Below are 21,249 nucleotides of genomic sequence, written 5' to 3' on the forward strand. Positions count from 1 at the left end.
GACACATACAATTGTTATAGTAGGTTCATAATGGAGGATGATGATTTATGTCTGTGTTTTATTATGTGAGATAATGTGTAACTTAGAATAAAATGATTGAAACGTGGGTCTAAAACAAGGCGGGTTTCCAACTAATAGGACAAAGAGGCTGCAAGTCATAATTTGTTAAAAAATGAATATGGTAAACATGGTGGAAATGGATACAGGCAAATTAATTAAAGGCAATTCTCACAGCTTGCAACATTAGAAAAAGTAGTTGTGCATAGTAGCCAACTTCAAAGACTTTATCTGCAGATTAATTTATGTTTGCATCCAACTAAATCCCCTGTTATATCAGTGAAAATGCATAAAAGTCCCACAGCCCGTCAGGATACCTTTGTATTCCAAATGAAAGCCAGCGTAGCTCACAGAGCCATCGCTGCGAAATGCCAAGTACATGAAGTTGGAAGTGCTCTCAATCTTCTCAGGAAGTTTACTGTCTTGGAAACTGCCGATCAGATGAGCGCTGCTGTCGGACCCGTCGTAGATGTACAAGAAATCGTAGTTGGGCTCGATGCTGAAGCTGTGTGAGAGTGAAAGAAACACAGAAATTAGATGAAGCAGTTGTTGTTTTGCCAAGTTTGAACCACCGGATTGTACAGATTGTGTGGGAGAATTAGAATGTATTAGGATTCCAAAAAATGCAAGTGTGCACCACAGTGCTAGAAGTGAGTCATGCCAAGCGATTTGTTTTGCATCTCCAGACAAAGAGATAAAAAAAGATATCTCCCCCAAGAGGTGAGAAGAGATTAAATTGTTGTGACACTGCACTGGCACAAAATCTTCCCAGACGGCGATGGCAATGCAGTGTGAAAAGATCGTTTCATATTGTTGCGCTTGTATATCAAATCACATGCTGCAGTGAGAGAGAGAGGAGCATTTGTTTTCAAAATAATGAGCATGGGTTATGACAAAAAATGTAAATAGCTTGGAGATAATTGCATTTGAGTTGGATCAAGGCAACTCCAATTTGAAATCATAACTCCATCCTTTCATTTGGGATTCCCGAGGGAAACGCATGCATTGTGCTCGGGCGCTATTCGATGTTTGTTTTGAAGGACGGAGTTGAAAAAGAAACACGGTGACTTTCTCTCCTTCACCTCCAGAAGAGGAACGAGTGGGTGGGAGTGCAGCACAGCCGCATCTACACATGCAACCTTCTCCATCCAGCCCTTCGTGAAACGACTGCAAGAATAATACTCAGTGGAGAGCAAAAGTTGCCCTGAGGCCCATCTGTGAGTTTGCTCCGCCAGTATTGCTGCTACATATTTAGATTGCAATTAATAATGTAACGTTTATGGTCTGAGAATCATTCAGCCTTGGACATGAGTGGCGCTCGTATCGCAGCTCTGCCAGCGATATACAGTATTCATCCAGGAAATGTCAGGGAAGTGGCAGGAATACCTGCCTCTTATGTATTTTTCTCAGTACTTCTGCTTTCCCCTCCTATCTCCCAACACACCTGGACTCAAACTCGGCTCCTCTGCTTAACACACATGGCCGACTTTGCTCAATACTGCGATGTTATAGCTGGTTCCACTACAGAAAACAAGCAATTCCAAAGCACAACCTGAGCCGCTGTGCAGCTGCTAAGAAGTGGCTCCTTTCTGTTTCAGCTGGGTTACAAACATAGCACAGGTTTGGGGGAAAAGCTACTGGACCGTGCAGTCAAAGGAGCTGCTGTTCATATCCTGTAGAAACATTTATGTTTCATGATAAAATGATGTGATCCAAACGTGTCAAACCCCTGTGCTTTACAATGCAGAAGATACAAGTGTGCTCATATGTGCCGGTTTTCTTTTATTTCATCCGAGCCATTTACAGTGTCATCCTTTAGTTTTATGCCTCGACTTAACGCAACTAAAGGAAGAGAAATGGACGTCGTATCGGCTCGTCTCACCTGATGAAAGCCAAGGAAATGACGTAGTCGGAGTGCACGGCAATGAGCCAGTCGCAGTCCTTGCTGTGTGGGTAGGGGTGTGGGTAGTTGGGAGAGAGGATGAATCCTGAAGATCCCGTCACATTTCCACCACAAGGAGCTTTAGAGATAAAAAAAAAAAGAGATGGATGAAAAAGCGCCCACAGAGGGTCACAAAGACGGCCTTTAAATGAGCCGGACCTGCTGCAAACAGGTAAGGGGTTGAATCCTTGTAGGTCATTAAATATAATTGACTCAAATTCCATGACCTTTGTTGACCTTCATCAGCAACAACAGTCAGGTACTGCAAAAGCAACAGCGTTAGAAAGACTATGCCATCATTTCCCATTATGATTACAAGAGCTATTTTGCCTGACCATTGGCATTGGATTGTTTCAGGGACATTTTCCAATTAATTTCTGCTTTATTCTGCGTTCAACAGGTCCACACTGCACACTGCACACGTCTCCCTGTGTAGTTGGACATATCAGGGAAGCATAAACTATGATAAATATGGGGAATAAACACTTCAACTGTAAATAATTCAATTTCATTCTTCAGACTTCGGCTCCTATTTCAATAATCAAAATCTCTACTTCAATTGACTTACTGTTTAACGCTTGTGATTTTATTATCTTGATAATGTCGTATATCGTTAATTGATTTGCGACTTTTGGAGTCAGATATGTAACTCACAAGGTATTAAGACAAATTAATCAATTAAGGCACACGGACATTTCTGCTCTAGGATTTAGCTTGATGGATTATGTCTAAATTATTTTAATTCTAAGGACATTTTGTAATGGATATACTCTCTGGGTCTAAATCTTAAAGCCTCTCGAAAGGCTTTACTTGTCGTTCTTTGAGTTTGATGGATGAACTCAACGTTTCCCTCTGAAGAAGTGTCGGTAACACGCCGATGAGTAAGTTGCTCTTACTTACAGAAAGTTTTAAAAGTTGTCCCTCACACAGACCAGCTTCCGATGTGATTACATTATTCTGAGAAGAGAGATCTTGTGATTGCATAACGGGATCTACAAATGCAGAGCTCTATCCTGGCCAGGACAAATACAAATCCAGTTAGACCTTCTGGCAGCAACATCAAGGTTTCTTTGGACCTACTTAGTGTAATTATTTCTAATTGCATTGTTAAGTAATTAGCTGTTAAGCTCCTATAAGACAACGTGTTGGGAGCAGAGTACCCAGAAGTAGTACTGTGGATTTGTCCACATAAGAGTTGGCAGCGACTCAAACATGTCTGAAGAGTCTTGTTGATCCTGCACATATTCTTAAGACATCAGTGAGAGAGAATTATAGTCTCTGCCTCCAATCCATATCCCTCTCTTCTCTCTCTCTCCCTCCCTCTTTCTCACCGATGCAGCTTGGAGGGCTGGGTTGCCAGTAGTATCTATTTTCCACTTGGATGCAGGTGATTTTGCTCTCCCCCTGCAATTCATATCCCGGATCACAAGAGAAGGTCACCAAGTCGCCGGGCTCCCGTCCTTCACCGTTGCGACTACCATTCATGGGAATGCCTGGGTCTCTGCAAGCTGTCGCCAGTGAACCTGAAGGACAAGCACACACACACACACACACACACACACACATATATGAGTACACACACACACGTGCGAGAAAACACACATACACACAAGGAGTTTCATATCGTACGGTAAACAGCTGTCAAGCTGGAATTGTTGCGCAAACAGAGAGAGTCCACAGAACAGATTACTGACTGATATCAGCCAAAACCCTGCTGTGTTTTCCTAATCCGTTTTCCTTAACCGCAGCTGCAGAGCCCAGAGCCCACAGAGAGATCTGGTCAAATCTGATGGAGCCTTCAAATGTTCCCATCTTGACAGACTTTATTGAGAGACTTAACACGGTTAAGTATATTGCGGTTTGGTGGTGTTGCATTTTTCAGGAAAACACAAAACGCATCAGGAAAAGTTGCATAAGTACATTATACTTGTACACAAGGAAAACATGCTGGAAAAAGGCTAATGTTAAATGAAAAGGTAAAGGTGGTCATATTGTATATGATTTGATTATCAGATGACATACTCGGCACAATACATCTGATTATCCGTTTTCTAAATGTAGGTACAAAAGAAATCAGTCAATGAGTTGAAGATCTGTACAAAGAGATCATAATAGTTCATTTGTAATATAGAGACACTTGACCTCAATTCTACATAGATGATGAATGAATTAATGAATATATACTTTATTAATTCCCAAGGGGAAATTTGGTGTTGAGTAGCAGCAATTTAAAGACAGAAAATAAGATGTCAAAACAGCAGGAATGAAAGATATATACAATAATAATAATAATAATAAAATAAAACATAAAATAAAAATATCTAGGATGAAAGAAAAGCACAGTATTAATTTAGGAATTAAATTAAACTTAAACAGTAGAAGTGCAAAAGTATGATGGAAGAAAGTGGAACTTTATCTTCAGAATTATGGTTTAAAGGATCATTTCACACTGAAAAAAGAAGGAATTCTTCTAAGTGTATACTACAAAATGCTCATGTTCTCATACATATCCTGGGTAGCTTCCACAGGACACCGTCACTCATTGCAGAAGCTCACTCAACACTACGAGATTTTGGGTTCAGGCAAACTGGGTATTTAAGTGCAGAATGCATCTCCAAAATGGATTCCAGCTTCAAAAAGCATGCAGTGAATCCAATGCAATTGATTTTTACACAAGAATACGAACCCATCACGCATAGCATACATGAGGTGTTATGGTAGCGCTCGGCTTTGAAACTATTCATCAGCAGAGGATGGAGACGGCCTGAGCAGACAGCCAGCAGTGAACTGTGAAGTACTGGCACTTCCACTGCTCATCAAGACACGGTTAAAGATCACATCACACACTGAGCGCTCCACAATGAGGAATAGTTCAAATTAAAAGCTGCACCACTACTTGTAGATTTATCCACATAACCCGATGATTTCCCGCTCGCTAAGAGCAGACAAATAACAGGAAACGTCTACAGTCCATCAAGTAGTCGGGAGGAAACACTCACTGGAGAAGTCGATGGCAAAGCCGGACTTGGTGATGTAGAAGTCGGTCTCGAACTGTACGGTGACGACGTTGAGAGTGGAGTGGATCCCCTCGGGCAGCAGCGAGCCGCTGACCTCCTGCAGAGGCATCTCGTTATCGGGAGGCCCGTCCCACACCTTCAAGATGTCGTGGGACGCCTCCGTGTCAAAGGCAAGGAACTGGAGGCTGGGAGAGGCGGAAATGAATGATATATATTGAATCATTGACGGTTGTGTTCACTTGCATAACTGCAACAGAAACAGATGAACTTATAGCGAGTTTCAATTGAGTTCAAAGGAGAGCTCCGTCTGGAAACTGTTCCCATGCTTCTGGGTATTTCAGTTGAGATTCAGTATCATCAATCAATTTCTGCCAAAGTTAGAAATACGAGAGCACAGACTTATCTGCAATCTCATCAAGAGGCGGCCTGAAGCGGTTTCTTCTGACAAAGAATGTGCGGCTGACTTTATGAAATCATACCATGTTTACTTCGACCTCTAAGCCCAAATGGGTTTTATTCCTCAGTAATACTAGGAGCTCTCAACCAGAGAAAAAAAATGCTTCCTTGTCCCGGGAAAGTTCCCCTGGGTGCTGTCACAGTGTCTACAAAGTCCCTCTCCCCAGCGTTGTTAATGGAGTGGCTGCAGGCCGTTTCTCTTGATGACATCTAGCTTGAGAGGAGAATTGTTAATGCTTAAAAACCTTAACTCAACTTCTGGACTGAACTTCAAGGTCAAGTTATGAAGACCTCAGTCAATTTAAGATGAATTTAAATCAACTCAAATCATTTATCTTCGAGAGATTTTCTTTGTGCAGCCTTCATGTAAGCGGCAATCAAATTCCTGTGTCTTATTGTGCCTATGTAGATCTTTAACAGATTAATAATGAACGAGCAATGGTGCTACATACAATAAACATACCGTAAAAGTCGGGTTACACGCCGCTACTACCTTCGGTCAGTGTCCCCTTTTGCTCCCCGCTGTAGCCAGCTGGCGCTCATGCTAGTTGCCCGCTAACTTCCGCTAGCTCTCCGCTAACTTCCGCTCGCGCTCCGCTAGCTCCCTGCTAGCTCCCTGCTAGCTCCCCGACAACCACTGAAGGTAGCGGGACCAGCCCTGGCTTAACACCCGACTTGGACAGAGGGGACGCGGGCAGTAGCAGCAGCGGGGAGCTAGCAGCAGGAGCGGGGAGCTAGTAGCAGCGGGGAGCTAGCAGCAGGAGCGGGGAGCTAGCAGCAGGAGCGGGGAGCTAGTAGCACCGGGGAGCTAGCAGCAGGAGCGGGGAGCTAGCAGCAGGAGCGGGGAGCTAGTAGCAGCGGGGAGCTAGCAGCAGGAGCGGGGAGCTAGTAGCAGCGGGGAGCTAGCAGCAGGAGCGGGGAGCTAGCTGTAGCTTGCTACAGCGGGACACTGATCGGAGGTAGGAGCAGCTTGTAACCCGACTTTTACGGTATTTTAATCAATTATTTCACATCTTAATTCGAATATTCTATATGATGATGATTAGTGGTGCTTAGTAATGTGTAGCCATGTTAACAGCAACTTGAATTACCTGACGATGTTGCCAGAGTTGACCTCGATGGTCCAGGTGCACCTGAGGTTGTTGTCGTAAGGGAAGGGATACCCCGGAGAGAGGATACGTCCCGTCGACTCGCCCTCGAAACTCCCACCGCACTCCGCTGCATGCAAACACACATGAACACAAATTACACACAAAAAAATGCAGACTCACAAGAGGAAATAGAGACACACTCACAGAAGCTAACGTCTGCACAGTATGTTGGAACCAAATACAGGCACAGAAAAATGCTGCCCAAGGTCACTGAAGCTCGGCGTCTGCAAAGAGGACTAATGAGCAACAGTTTAGGCTCTACTGAAAATGAACAATTTTCTTTTTCCAGCAGGTAATGAGACTGCAAACAGGAACTTCCTGGCTAAGCAGAAATAGTCAAAGATGCAAAACTTGTTTTGCCTCCAAGTGTGCCTTCTAATGACGCCATTAATTACCTTTAAAAAGACTGTGTCCAGCCAATGTATGGGCTGAGCTTTAACCTGCAGGGAGAGGACACTGCTGCAACTGTTAATGACTGAAGAAATATCTTATCATTCAATCTGTGTTGTCTCTCCCCTGGCTATCGTCTCGCTATCTACATTACAGAACAAACGGCACTTAATTAATAGGAAAATTGCATTACATTGCCACGGTGGTGGGCTATAATCAGTATCATAACACAGGCAGATGTAAAAGTCCTTGACAGGGGCCAAGATGAGGCCCTGGAGGAATGGCTGGAAATCACATTTCACATTCAGCGCACAGATACATAGCTCACTGTTAATATTGACCATTCAAGGATCTCCAGTGTTGTTAAAGAGTTAATCAATAGACAGTTTTTTTTGTGATGGTATTGAACATGAAAAAATATTGAAAAAAGGAACAAATGCATGTTCCATTGAAAAAGGCAGTTGGACACGGTGACATCTTTAGTGGTTTGCATTCAACTAAATACTGAATATCTCCTAAACCCCAAGGTCTATTTAAATAATTAAAAAAGCTATAAAATACAGAAAACCCTTGGGAACATAGATATTAAGTTAATATATGTGTTAGTGGTATATTAGTCTATGATAGTACAAAGAAAAGCTAGACATAGCTTTATATGTTATGAGTATATGTGTGAAGTCTGGCTTTGATTGAGTGAAGTTAAGTATTTTTAATATCTAAGATTTTCGAGCGAACGTGTCAACACTGAAAGTTCCCACTCCCTCCCTGGTCCCTGAACGGTCCTCGTTCACTCTGGCTATGTGCTGCAGGCTGAGAGGAAGCTAGAGAGTCCAAACAAGGCCTGATGAATCTTATTTCAGCCATAAGTAAGTCCATTTTTATTTCTTTTGCTGGACGTAAATGGCAATGTTGTGCATATCTTGGCGAAGGTTGGTTTCCCAGCAGATGTGGCGTTATTGGTGGATTCAGTAGCTCTAAGGATTCCAAAACTGTATGGTAATCCTGTGTGGCTTCATGCTATCAATATGCATTTTTCTGCCTTGATTCATCACCGCTAGACATCAGGAAACAGACACAACACCTTCCAGACTGGAGCAGCGAGCAGGTAATAGCTTTACCATTTCTCTGTCTCAGCAGATTTTGAACATGAAAGGACAGCCAAGACTGTACATCATGTCCATGACTCAATCGGATACGAATACCCTGATAATGTTGCCTTCACTTCTCGAAATAAGTGCCGATCAATGGCTTGTGGATTCAAGCATCTAAATAGTACGGCCTATGAATTGAACAGATTCAGAGCGTCACAGTAAATCACAGGCTGCTTCACACTGTGCTGTGCGTCTTGACTCTATACAGCAATACATGCATCTAGAGAGATCAATGATTTAAAATTAAACAACAGAGCGCTTTATATTCTCTAACGCAGTTCAATTAAGTAGAAACCATGTTGGGATAAATCCTTAGGATTAACGCCTAGCTGAGCAATGTTGACAGTGTGCCCGGATCAAAGATGGAGATAAAGACAGCACACTGATGTGGACAGGAAGGGATTACCTATACATGACGGCAGGTTGTTGTCCCAGGCCCTTCTGTCCCCGGTCATGCACCTGAGGACGCCCCTGCCGTGCAGCGTGTAACCTTGGTCGCAGCCGAAGGTGATGGCGCTCCCGGCAAAGTGACCCTGGTCGTCGACCTTGAAGCCGAACTGCGGCACACCCGGATCCTCACAGTGGGACAGATCGAAGCCTGGGAGTAGGAGAATGATATAATACGAAGAGCGTGAACACATGTGAGCAGGTTTTTATCACCGTTATTAAACTGTGTCCACGTGGAGAGAAGCCGTTATGTAAACCAGCGCCACGCCGCCATTTATCTGCGTTGTAAAAAGAGTTACTGATTAAGCTTTGAGAGTTAAATTTGGGGGCTGGGCTAACAAGTCCCATTATATTACGTGGCAATAAAATATTCCTTTTTGGACGGATAGCACAATTAGATGGTCACGATTAATTCAATCGAGTGTGTGGGGATTTACCACGACTGAGGAACTCGAAGGAAATAAAATAAACAAGCCACAAAACAAGGAAACTTTGCGATAACTCTTTAGCTCGCCGTGTTTGAACTCGTGCCACGGCCGTTATATGATTTTTTTTTTCCTTCTATCTCAGGTGCTAAATGGAAGTGTTCTGCTATGCAGCAACAGTGGCCGCACATAAACCCGGCAGTGCTGATTTACGCTCTCTTCCCACAGCGAGGTCCATGCCCATGCCAGATGTTATGGCGGTATTACAAGTGTCATGCCCGGCATAAATCTCCAGCAGTTACTGCTCGCATTTAGAGAATTACCCCCGCGTTTTTTGGTGAGAAGAGTCATGAAAACATGATTCGATTCCATGTTCAGACAAGATTTAAGCTGCACCCTCTCCTGGCCCTCGTGCCATCAGTCAAGCCTCTGAGAAGAGATATTCAATCAGCTGCAACAACCAAGTCAGGGTTGCACTTTGATGGATAAAGCGCGCCGCTTTACGCTCCGTGCCGTTTACCTTGTGCACATCCGTGGAAAAACAAGAAATGAAATCCAATCATGCGACACTTAATTACAGCTAATTCTGTAACTCAGAAGCCACCTCGTAATTAAACCAACATTTCGTCTGAACTAATTATGGTAACATTTAGATGCTGATGGCAATTATTTAGCGGTTGTAAACGACTACATATAACTGATTGATGTACATTTTATTATTGTTTTTGCAGGCCCCCGAAACCGTGAGCAATGCTGAACGGCGCTATAGTAAAACTGTTATTTCATGTGAGCTATAGTATAACTGTTTGCACCTGGCACATTTGGTGTAATTATCACAGGCAGAAAATTGCCAGTGTGGACCGACTTACTGCAAGTTAGCGAAAAAACTTTTTTTGGCTTTCACACAGTGAAAACAGCACTTGGCCTGCTGCCATTTTCACTAACTATGTTGAATTCTACCTTTAAAAAAATAACCCCGAAAAGAATTCAGAGAGCTCAATCGCAGGTGAAACACAAAAACACTTTAAATTGGAGCGCAAAATGCAGTGTCACCAAAACATCCCGGCGTCACAGTAATAAATTAGAACCGGTTAGCAACAATACACAGTCAGCAAGCCAATTAGGGGGAGGAACAAAACCCCATCTATTACCGGCACGCTTACAGCAATGATCACACTCGGCACGCTGCATGTACCAGCACACACTATATGCGGCACATGCACGCTGATTTCAAACAAACCCAACAATAATTCACCTGTTTTAACGAGGTACAGTTAGGCAGGCATGGGCGCTAATTGCATTGGGGTTGAAAAATAAAGGACAAGGGGATTCACATGAAGAGAAGCCGAGGGGGTGGAAAGAAGAAGAAAAAAGCTAATTTCCCTGCAGGAACGGCACAGAAACACCATGCTGTGTTGAATGGATACCCTGACGGTGAAAGGCACAGTGAAGCCGGGTGAGGGTCAATTAAAAATGTTCTTTAAAATGCTGCTACTTGAAATGCTCCTGAAGTGAGGCCACATATCGCTCGTTTTTTGGAAAAGCTTTCGGTGCCATCCTTCTCCCTCCCGGGGGAGAATGAAATGTGACTCACTGTGGTATATGAGCCGGAACCCCGCGGCCGTCGCCTCCTGGTCAGAGTAGAATTCAAGCCACAGATAGTTGGAGGTGCTGGTGAGGGACAGGCCTTGCATGGACGTTCCGGTGTACGAGCCGAGGAGCGCCGACGCCCCGTCTTTACCGTCGTACACCTGAGACGGAGCAGAAGAAGAGCGCGATGGAGAGTGTTGCAGCTCGTGGAGGATTAAATAACCCACAATGAAGTAAAATTGGAATATTAAGACTGAAATATTCATGCTGGAGAACGATTCACAGTTGAAAAAGGAGCTTTTTAATACTTGTTCTCTGTTGGAATCAAAGTCCTGGATGAGATATAAAACTTTTATTGGAGTGACCATCATTATCAACCAAATATTATACGAGAACTAAAAATTCAATGAGTTTAGAAGCAGTGCATTCCCCAAGCAAAGAGGAAGCTACTTGCCTTGAGTTTTTTTAGTCATATAATTGCATTTTTTTTCACAGATCTTTTTTCATCCACGTGCCTAATGGAACTTATTTGTTGAAGACGCACCATTTCAAATTCCTACGAATTCCCAGCAGTATACCTATTATTTTTGTTATGATTGAGATCTGTAAAAATAACAAAAAAATGAAATACATGGCTCTTCCTTTTGTCTTGTTTTGTTTTTCCCTTCCTTCAAGTCAATTTAGCGCTCTATAAGCATGTTTTGTTTCACAATTCAAATGTTCACAAAATGACAAAACACACGAGTATTACTGTCGACGCGACTCCAACACTAGAAAACGCTGATAGTGGTGCAATGATCTGGTAATTAGAGCATTAGACAAGACATCTGCATCCCAAAAAGAGTGCAGTCCAGCTGTGAAGTGGAGACTACGTAGTCATTTGCATCACATTTGTGGTGCTTACCAAAACTGTTAAAATGCCCTTGTGCAAAGAAATGAATCCCTTCCTTCCCACATGAAAAGCTGCTGCTACTGTTTGACCTATGCGTTGACTTTCAAGGCAAAACAATTCTGCCTGGAGCTTTCCACACCACCCTTTTTCCTGGTTTTCTCGTGTTGCATGTAATGAAAGGAGCACCAGAACCTGCCTCTTGTGCTTAACCGCTAATTAAACAACGACACAAATAGATTTGAACCAAATTATTAACCGAAGTTGTTGGTTTTCCCATCGTCTGTCAACAAAGATGAGCCACTGCGTCGTGTCCTCACCTTCAGGACGTCACTCTGAGCGAGTCGAAAGGTGCCGGCAGTGATGTTGATGCCTTTGCCCGTTTGGACCCGGATGCTGTACACACATTCGTGGCTGTTGTCGTAGTTCATCGGATAGTTTGGGGACAAGATAACTCCCTCGTTGTCGGAGACCGTCGCTCCGCACTCCGCTGCGATAAAACAAACACACGGACAACAATAATTAATGTATTTGTTCTAGAGCATGCCCACTTTAAAGATGTTTCCATGCACTAAAATGTACGTCATCACAGCGGTTCTCCATCACGAGGCTAATCCGGTGAACCAGAGGTGAGACTGTGCAAAAACATGCACACAAGGCTGTTAAATTAAAGGCTGAGACGCGACCTCTGACCCCTTGGGGGCCGTGGGGCGTGACGCATGTGAAGTCTAAGTGGAGCTGCGATGTTGGAGGGTTGCAGCAGACGGCGCTAGAAATACAGGGATAGCGTCCCCTCAGGACTTTTTGGGACAAATATATCAAAGTTTGTCGCCTATTTACATTTAATTTGAGAGTTTAAGTCTCCTCTCTCATACCAAGTAAGTCTACCAACGACTTTTTATTGTATTTAATGAGACGATCTGATTACTTTGTTTTTCACGATACAATAAATCCAAGGCGTTACGTGAGTGGCTAGAAAAGCTGTCTAGCTCACTATCAATGTAGAGAAATGACAAATTAGGCCTGCTTTAAAAAAAACACAGGAGTTATCATGCGAGAGAGAAATGACTTTTTCTAAAATGTATTTATCCTGATGCAATAACAAATATGTGTTTCTTAACTAGATGGAAGGTAACGTGATTATTGTATGTTTTAGTGTTATTTTAAGAGGTTTAAGCATTTTTTTATCACTATCGTGAACCGAAATTATCTTGGTCATAATAATTGTGACAACTGAAATGTCATAGTGTCCCATGCATAGATGGAAGTTTGAATTTTACAATGTCTCGCTATGCAAGGATGAGATCTCTGGGGATCTAAAATGTGCAAGTCATTTAATTGAGTTTTTTCTGGGACAAAAAAAATCATTATAGTGGTATTGTCACTTCAGCTGACCTTGGAGCACCCTTCAGTTGAAAAAAAGAGATCAAAGGATAGTTTGAAAGGGGCTAAATTTGAAGTTGAGAGCATAATATTGCCTCTCAACGGCTCTCAACATGGCGACGGCTGAGTCGGCGGGTTGCAGCTAAAGATGCTAACGGTGCTAACGGTGCAAACAACGACGCCGTTGGTCATCCTGAACGTCAGGACATTACTTCACTTTATATTTACATTGCAGATAGTTGTGTGCAGCTATATTAATGCTCTGAATATCATTTTTTAGAACCTTTCTTAACCTAGCAGCTCACATCGGTATTAATTACAGCTCTGAGCTTTTAATTGTGGGCTACTTCCAATTCCACACAGTTCTTGAAAGCTCATATCTGAGCCAAAGACATCTAAAACATGACATTGGCTGCAACACACATGCACAAACAGGAAAGGAAAAGGGAATAAAAAGCAGCTGACCACGTACCCACACACCTTGGCAGAGGGGCACTCCACATGCGGCGGCCACCTCCCAAGCACACGATCTCCCTCGCCCCCTGCAGGCGGTATCCTGTGTTGCAGTCAAACGCCAGCGAGTCGCCGATGCCAAACCTGGAGCCCGTGTGCCCGCCGAACGGGGGCTCCCCGGGGTTCTGACAGGGCTCCAGGTCGTACTCTGAAAGCAAGATAGCCGCGAATAAATAATAATAGCACATCATTAACACTCCATTGGAATGATTTGTTGCCCATTCTCTTGCAAACTCTGAGTTCATGTTCATCCAAAGCAAGCAGTGTCGTAGCTCATGGAGATTAACGGCCTTGCTCAAGGACTCAGGTTGGGATTCGAGCCAAAAGCTTGAACCCCGGATGCCTGGATGAAGGATGGGCTCTCCACTATAGGCCACCCTGCGTGGAATATTATTATACATGGGCTGTTGGTGGCCTTATCACCTGATGTAGACGGCACTACCGTACAGGAAGAAAGAAGCTCTGCATTCCTCTCACGGGCTACGACTTTGTAGTCTGCAGAACTGAGTACGCCTATTGATTCCGCCACAGCGTCCCAGCTCAGGATGTGACCTGACGGCGTTGGCGAATTTGTTATCAAAGGTCGCGAAAGGTCAAAAATAAATAAATATTCCAATCAAGAAAATCTATAGATGCTAATTACAGCGCATGCAAGGACACACGCACACACAGTCTCAAACTAAAACGTCATGAATATTCATGGCTGCATAAGTTATGCTTCACTTCAGCGAACAGCAGGCAAACATTTAGCCAGCATGCTCATGAAGCTCCTCTCTCTCTTTGTCTACTTTACTATCTCTCTCTCTCACAATATTTTTCTCTCCCTCTCTCTCTCTCCGCCCTCTCCATCAACCCTGCTCACTCAGCATCACCATCTGTCTCATCTCTTCTCACTATCCCCCCTCCCTATCGCCTCCCATCTTCACCTCCCTCTCCATTTCCCCTTTCCTTGGTCTCTGCATGGGGGGGGCCCATTATTTCCACACACACACACACACACACACACACACACACCTCCGTCTCTCCTCAGTCCTGAGGATACTGACCCACATGGCATGCTTTGATGATCATTCCCATCACGGTGAGACAGCCTCTACCTGCGTGACCTCGTCGTCTCTTAATTATCCTCCTCTGATGGGCGCAGCCTGTGGCTCGGTCCGCCACCGGGCCCGATCCCGTTTTCTGACCAGCACGATCCCTCCTCGCCCGTTACGTTATGCACGCTTTAGAAAAGTGGAGCGCTTTTGATCTCATCTTTAAACGAGCCGTCTCTCTTTTTTCCATCTCTGTCACTTATGCCTTTCACCTCACAACTCCACCCACCGTGTTTCCAGCATCCTCACCACCATGCATCTTCCTTCCCCTTTTAAAGCTGTACTCACCCATCCCGTCTGCAAACCTTTACCAATACCCCCCCTCCCCCCCCTCCTGCCTCCGACAGGCAGAATCCATATATGCTGTCATACCAGAGAAAGAGATGTTGAATCCCTGCAGCGATATGGAGAAGTCAGAAATGAAGCGCAGCTGGGCCTTGAAGTTCCCGTACAGGCCGGCGTTAACCGGGGAGGGCCTCTCCGAGCCGGTGAGTCGAGCCAGCGGCTGGGCGAAGCTGCCGTTCTCCGTTATCAGGAGGTAGTCGTGGTGATCCTCCAGGTGGAAGGAGTAAAATGTGAATTGCACACCTTGGAGGGAGAAAATAAGACGGCCCAGCGTGAGAGGTGGAAGGAAAATACAAAGAATTACGATAGAAAAAGCTTTCAATAGAATATGCATTGCATATATTTGCTCCGTAAGGTTAAGAAATGGATTTGCGGTTTACATTGCAGGCCACAGAATAAAATGTATTGCAACCACCTCAAACTGAATATGACTATTATTCAATTTAAATGTAGGCTATTATCTAAAAAATGTCATTATCGTGATTACAAATCAGTTGTATTAATTTGGGTTCACGCTCGCTGAAACATCCATCTGCAAGACGCATTTCTCACTCATTAAATAAATGCTTTAATCCTTACAGCAGCACTGTGAGCATACTGAAATGAATCCTCCTAGAATTATCATACTAAAATGAAGAGGGGGGAACATCTGACACATAATAAGAGACACAAAAAAGATTAAACGCAATTTCCAAATGCAAAGTGAATAGCAAAACTTGCAGGGGAAACTTAAAAAAGGGAGAATGATTTTCACAGATTAAGGCTATATGTACTTGAAGCAGCATGTCCATGTGCATTAGTCAGTTTCTTTGGTCTGCCCATCATTAAAACCTGACGACAACACGTCTCCAACTGGCAACCGGCTAATTGTACAGATTCACAAGAGAAGAGGCCAGAACCAAAAGACAGAAAATCTTCTGCGGCAGCAAAGAGTCTCGATGTCATATCAACGCATTATTTAACTTTAAGGTTGGAATACAAGATCTGGGTGTGAACACCCTGCGTCTATTTTCGCTTCTTCGTTCCATCCGCGATGGCCAGTTGGCGGCTTCTCAGTCCACGCGGCCATTTTAACGCCATCTGTTGAATCTGTTGGAATATGACTCCATAACGTCCTCCACAATGTTTGGCTCACTTGATAAAGAAAGTCCCAAATGGCCATAAAATAAATAACAAAATGAAATGATTGATTGTGCTCCGTAAAGCAGCAATTATATTACAGGAGTCAAGCCAAACGATCAATTTATCAAGACCCGTCCCTGCGTTAGGGGGGCATGCAAGTATTTTAATATAGTCGGTCCGGGATGTTGGTAATTACTGAGTAGGATAGTTACAGAGCTGCCATCCCTAAAGATGAATGGTCTCCCACTCAGTCGCCACAAGATACAAATACTCAAGGAAGTCAGGGCCATGACAAGAGATGCATCATCCTGATGATGAAAACCATCTAAAGAGGTGCATGATGTAGGACGAATGTGTGGTTGTGATTAAACCCGACAACCTGTTGCCCAGGTACTGATGCAGGTATTGCACCTGTTAGTTTCAATGTTGAAATAAATGTGTGATCCTTGGACTTTATGGTTTTTGTAAATTGAGGCCGTGCCTCTCAAAATCTTATTTAATCAGCTGAATTTGGCCCTGATTAAAAATGGGGTGTGCATTAGCTTATTTTCATCAATCATATCTATAATTAATCTAATTTGTTTATCATGCTTCAGGGTTTTAGGTGAGGTCTATATACAAGTCCTTTTTCCAAGTTTGCTATTTTTTTTAATATGTGTATATGAGGTTTGATTGCTAATTGCCCCACACTAAATTGATTTGGCATTTTGAATAACTTACACCGTATTAGGCTCCGTGTTGAATTTGATTAGAATTAAGTCAATTAGGCAATTTTTTATGATTTTCAAATGCTGTTTTCGGTTTTCAGTTGTGGGTGTAATTGAGTTTTTTTGCCTCCTGGTGTCGTTGAATGTTATTAAAGGACCTATGTGAGACATTTAAAGGATAATGCTGTTGATCACACTTGTGAGGTTAGTGTTATAATCACAAAAAATATATAAGACAGGAAAAAAAGAAGCAATACAGTGCAGTTACTCCGCCTCTTAGAAACTACATATATCACCATCATCTTGCAGTTATTAGCCTAGTGTGTTACATATGTGTGTGTGTATATATATATATATATATATATATATATATATATATATATATATATATATATATATATATATATATATATATATATCAATAACTAAATATATTAAACGGTTCTTACTGGAACTTCTTCTGGATTTCAAGTACCAAATGTATGGTGATGAAATAGAAGTGTTAGGATCAATTGGTAATGCACAAATAGTAGAATATGTCGTTTCAATGGCCCTTTGAAAGAAGATAAGAAGACGGTAAAGTACAGGGATAATACAGCTACGTGCTCGGCAGCAGAAATAAGCCGAGTGCTCTTCAAGTGATAATGAATGAGAAGGTCTTGGAGAGCTGGTTCCTGATCACATAACTGACAGTGAGAGCTGCGATAGTGGAATTAAGCTAATTAAATAGAGAATAAGATGAGAATTAAACTGATACCAGACTTGTCTCACCAGGTGACGCACCGACTTGTCAAAGCAGTGCATTGAATTAGCGAGGTGAAAGGAAATGATGGGGAAAAGGTGTTAAATGCGACTGAGGAACGTATGAAGCAGAGTATTGTACAACGACGGCTCAAATATGTGTAACGAGTTGAACTGCTGATAAAGAAGAATACTTTAAACTCATTTCTCAGATACTGGAAGACACTTTAAAAAAGGAACCATACAGTGTAATATTATCCCTACACACACATTCTGGACATTTGCCAAAAGAAAGAAAAAAGTCAGTACATTTAAATGATATTTGCTTGAATCACTTCTTACTTTATAATAATAAATCTGCGTAATGTTCTTGTAATCTGCTGAGAGGGTGTCGTTTTAATTTATAGCTTTATAATTTGGTCATTATGAGGACTACTGAATGTCAGCGTGCTAAGGAGAGACTATGAGAATAAGCCTGCTGCAGTGTGCAACATAAAAACATTTCTTCAATCAATAGACAGTTCCTAAACTATACAGTACAAGGGCATGTATGCTTATATTTTGGAGAATGTATTATTGTAAATTAGTAATGGTTTCCCACCTTTCCCGTGGCTGACTTCCACAGTCCAGGTACAGTTCAGAGAGTTGGGGTAGAGCTCCGGGAAGCCCGGGGATAAGATGATCCCTCCGGGTCCGCTGATGTCACCGCCGCACGATGCTGAAGAGAGAAGAGAAGATAATGAATGATAACTGTTGCTGGAGAAGAAAAGAAATGGAGATTTTTAAATTAACCAATAAATCCTTCACCTGAAGACAGAGAAGCAATTTAGATGAATAATGCATTTCAGTCAAATCACATCCTGTCCTGCTATTTTATGACGACCTGTAATTCTGCCAACACAATGTTTTTTTTTTCTCCCGGTCCAAAACCTGCACCACTGCCAGGACATGAATTATTCATTCGTTCAGCTATCCAACCATACTTTCCACTCTTGTGGAATCTTAAACTGCAACGCATTGTCAGAAAACGTATTTACAATTTACTGACAAGCAAATACAGCGGATTAGAGGCTTTATTTTGATCGAGTGATTTTCAATTTTTCCGAATAGAAACAACGGTAAATGGACTTTAGACTTTAGACTAAAGGCTTTACCGCTACACGTCACCCGCACTCACACACTGATGGTGGCTTCCACTCACCCGTTCACACAGTCACACCTGGTGGGAGCAATTTGGGGTTCAGACACATTCTGACCAATGGATTTCCATGACTTTAAACCAAATTTCCAAGACCAAACATTTTGTGAAATCTTGGTTTATACATGAAAAAGTGAGTAAATGTATAATTTAAACTAACAATGAGAATACAAAGCATACAGTAAACCTTAAATGACACAAATGAATGAGAGACAATAGTTTGATTAAAAGAATAAACATTTATATAGATGCCTGTATGTATGCCTGCTTATATTTTGAGCGTCTTTCTTTTAAAAGCATATTAATTATTTCAAACTCAGCGTAAATGAACGTCATGAACACATGAATACAACACATTTACATGACCTTTACTAATTTACGATTTAATTTTTTACAAGGACTTTTCTAGGCCTTTGAAATAACCATTTTGAAATTCCATGACTACACATCGACATGGACTAGTGGAGCCGGGGGATCGAGAACCGGCGATCTAGCCCAAAGTCACCCCGCTGTGAGCCAGAGCTAGGTCGGTGGGACAATCCAGTTGCATAGTTCGAGTTGCGGTGATCGGGAGAGTTGTCTAAAGCAGCAACATCGTTGCAACAACGCATGTTGACTATTGGTTTTACTGCCACAAAGCTCCTTATCTCATCAAAGGACTCTAATGAGATAAATCTCTCCCCTCGCTGGCTGCCGAAGACAGCGAAGTTAACGCCAGATCCGTTTGAAGGTTAAATGGTCAATTTGGATATTGTTCAAATCTGCAGCTCTTTTCTGATGTCGTCATTGTGTTTGAACTAAAAGGTCATACCACATAAAAGGGCACTGCTTTTTCTATTTTAAATAGCATTGATGGAAAGGTACAAGCTCCGTTTCCTTCTGTCTTTAAGTGTGTGTGTGTGTGTGTGTGTGTGTGTGTGTGTGTGTGTGTGTGTATGTGTGTGTGTGTGTGTGTGTGTGTGTGTGTGTTCGTTCTTTGGCTTGAATGCCCGAAAAGTGGTGTCGTTACAACCAAACATACGGCTGCCTTCTTCAAAAACAGCAATTGTTGACAAATATTAGAAGTAGAACTCTTGTGCATGTACATATTTTCTAAGTAATGACTGTCAGAAGATGTTTATGGAGGATCACAGAGCAGCCTGCGGCTCCACAGCTGCACACACCCACCCCCCTCTTATCCTCTCTCCATCCACCCCTGGGCCCTCCACCCAGCACACCACATCAAGGCCTGAATCCTCACCCACCAACAAAATTATATCAAATATTTTATTAATGAGCCAAAATTACATAAAGTCATTAAAAGTGGATGAGCTTGCTTGGAAAACGATCTACTTTAGAGGCTCTACCGGCAAAGAGCCAAAGCATCTGGCACTGGTCTGGCACACACCTAGATGAGAAAAATGCCCCGCGCCATGAAGTACATCATCGGGACGACTGTTGGGCTGAAGCTGCATCACACGGCACTGCATCACATGTATGGTAGGGCTGGGAATCACCAGAGGTCCCATGATACGATATTATCACGATACGATATTATCACGATGCTGCGATATATTGAGTATCGCAGTATATTGAGCATTGCGATACATTGAGTATTGCGATATATTGAGTATCGCGATATATTGCGTATCGCGATATATTGAGTATTGCGATATATTGAGTATTGCGATATATTGAATATTGTGATATATTCCGTTTCGCGATATATTGAGTATTGCGATATATTGAGTATCGCAATATATTGAGTATTGCGATATATTGAGTATTGCGATAAATTGAGTATTGCGATACATTGAGTATTGCGATATATTGAGTATTGCGATATATGAATATTGTGATATATTGCATATTGCGATATATTGCGTATTGTGATATATTGAGCATTGCGATATATTGAGTATCGCGATATATTGAGTATTGCGATATATTCAGTATCGCGATATATTCAGTATCGTGATATATTGAGTATTGCGATATATTGAGCATTAAGATAAATTGAGTATCATGATATGTTGAGTATCGCGATATATTGAGTATCATGATATATTGCGAGTTTAATACCTTTTTTCAACCGCTAATTGTCCCAAAAGGAAAAGGTCTGTTCACCTCACTTCAATTATTTGTATTGCAGCAAAATGGGATTTTCAAGCAGACACACTGACCAACACTGTCATAAATGCTGCATGCACCTGACAAACTGAACTGTTTGTATTACAGTCTACATCGTCGCCAACCCTTGCATCTTTTTTTTTATTCGTTATATTCATCAGCCAAGTGAGCCATGACTTAAGAGACGTCATTTACGGGTTCTACACTGCGACAATAATTGGCTCAATTGTCCTTCAGTGCGCTTCCAAACAGCACAATGAGCAAAACTGTGCAAACACAGCTGGGTGAGGGAGATTACGTGAGATATTACGACTATCAGGGACACGCTGAACGTCAGGCTTTGAAGTGGAGCGTAATCTGTCTCCAGTATAACATGATTCATCACACCCCAAGTAAGTTGTTCACACGAGGACTGGCTCTATTTGTTGAGTGAAAAGCAATTGACAAACTTGTGTTTGGTTAGTCAGACCCGCTGTAGGCAACCCATAGTCACTAATGCTTGTGTCGTTGCCAACGAGGCCA

The 21,249-nt window shown here is 42.5% G+C and overlaps 1 protein-coding gene across 1 annotated transcript in view; it reads right to left on the reverse strand.

Moving 5' to 3' along the window:
• Window positions 1–21,249, reverse strand: part of LOC306745299 (CUB and sushi domain-containing protein 3-like) — a gene marked incomplete at both ends in the record, with an annotated part of 218,685 nt that overhangs the window by 115,478 nt on the left and 81,958 nt on the right. Inside the window, 11 exons of the mRNA XM_079228051.1 lie at window positions 375–562; window positions 1,940–2,078; window positions 3,331–3,522; window positions 4,999–5,201; window positions 6,564–6,690; window positions 8,571–8,762; window positions 10,631–10,787; window positions 11,836–12,005; window positions 13,371–13,559; window positions 14,878–15,093; window positions 18,022–18,138. Of these exons, the coding sequence (XP_079084177.1) occupies window positions 375–562; window positions 1,940–2,078; window positions 3,331–3,522; window positions 4,999–5,201; window positions 6,564–6,690; window positions 8,571–8,762; window positions 10,631–10,787; window positions 11,836–12,005; window positions 13,371–13,559; window positions 14,878–15,093; window positions 18,022–18,138 (1,890 nt within the window). The remainder of the gene's footprint in view (window positions 1–374; window positions 563–1,939; window positions 2,079–3,330; window positions 3,523–4,998; window positions 5,202–6,563; window positions 6,691–8,570; window positions 8,763–10,630; window positions 10,788–11,835; window positions 12,006–13,370; window positions 13,560–14,877; window positions 15,094–18,021; window positions 18,139–21,249) is intronic.

The sequence above is a fragment of the Taurulus bubalis genome, assembly GCF_910589615.1.
Source record: "Taurulus bubalis genome assembly, chromosome: 12".
Classification (NCBI taxonomy): Eukaryota; Metazoa; Chordata; class Actinopteri; order Perciformes; family Cottidae; genus Taurulus; species Taurulus bubalis.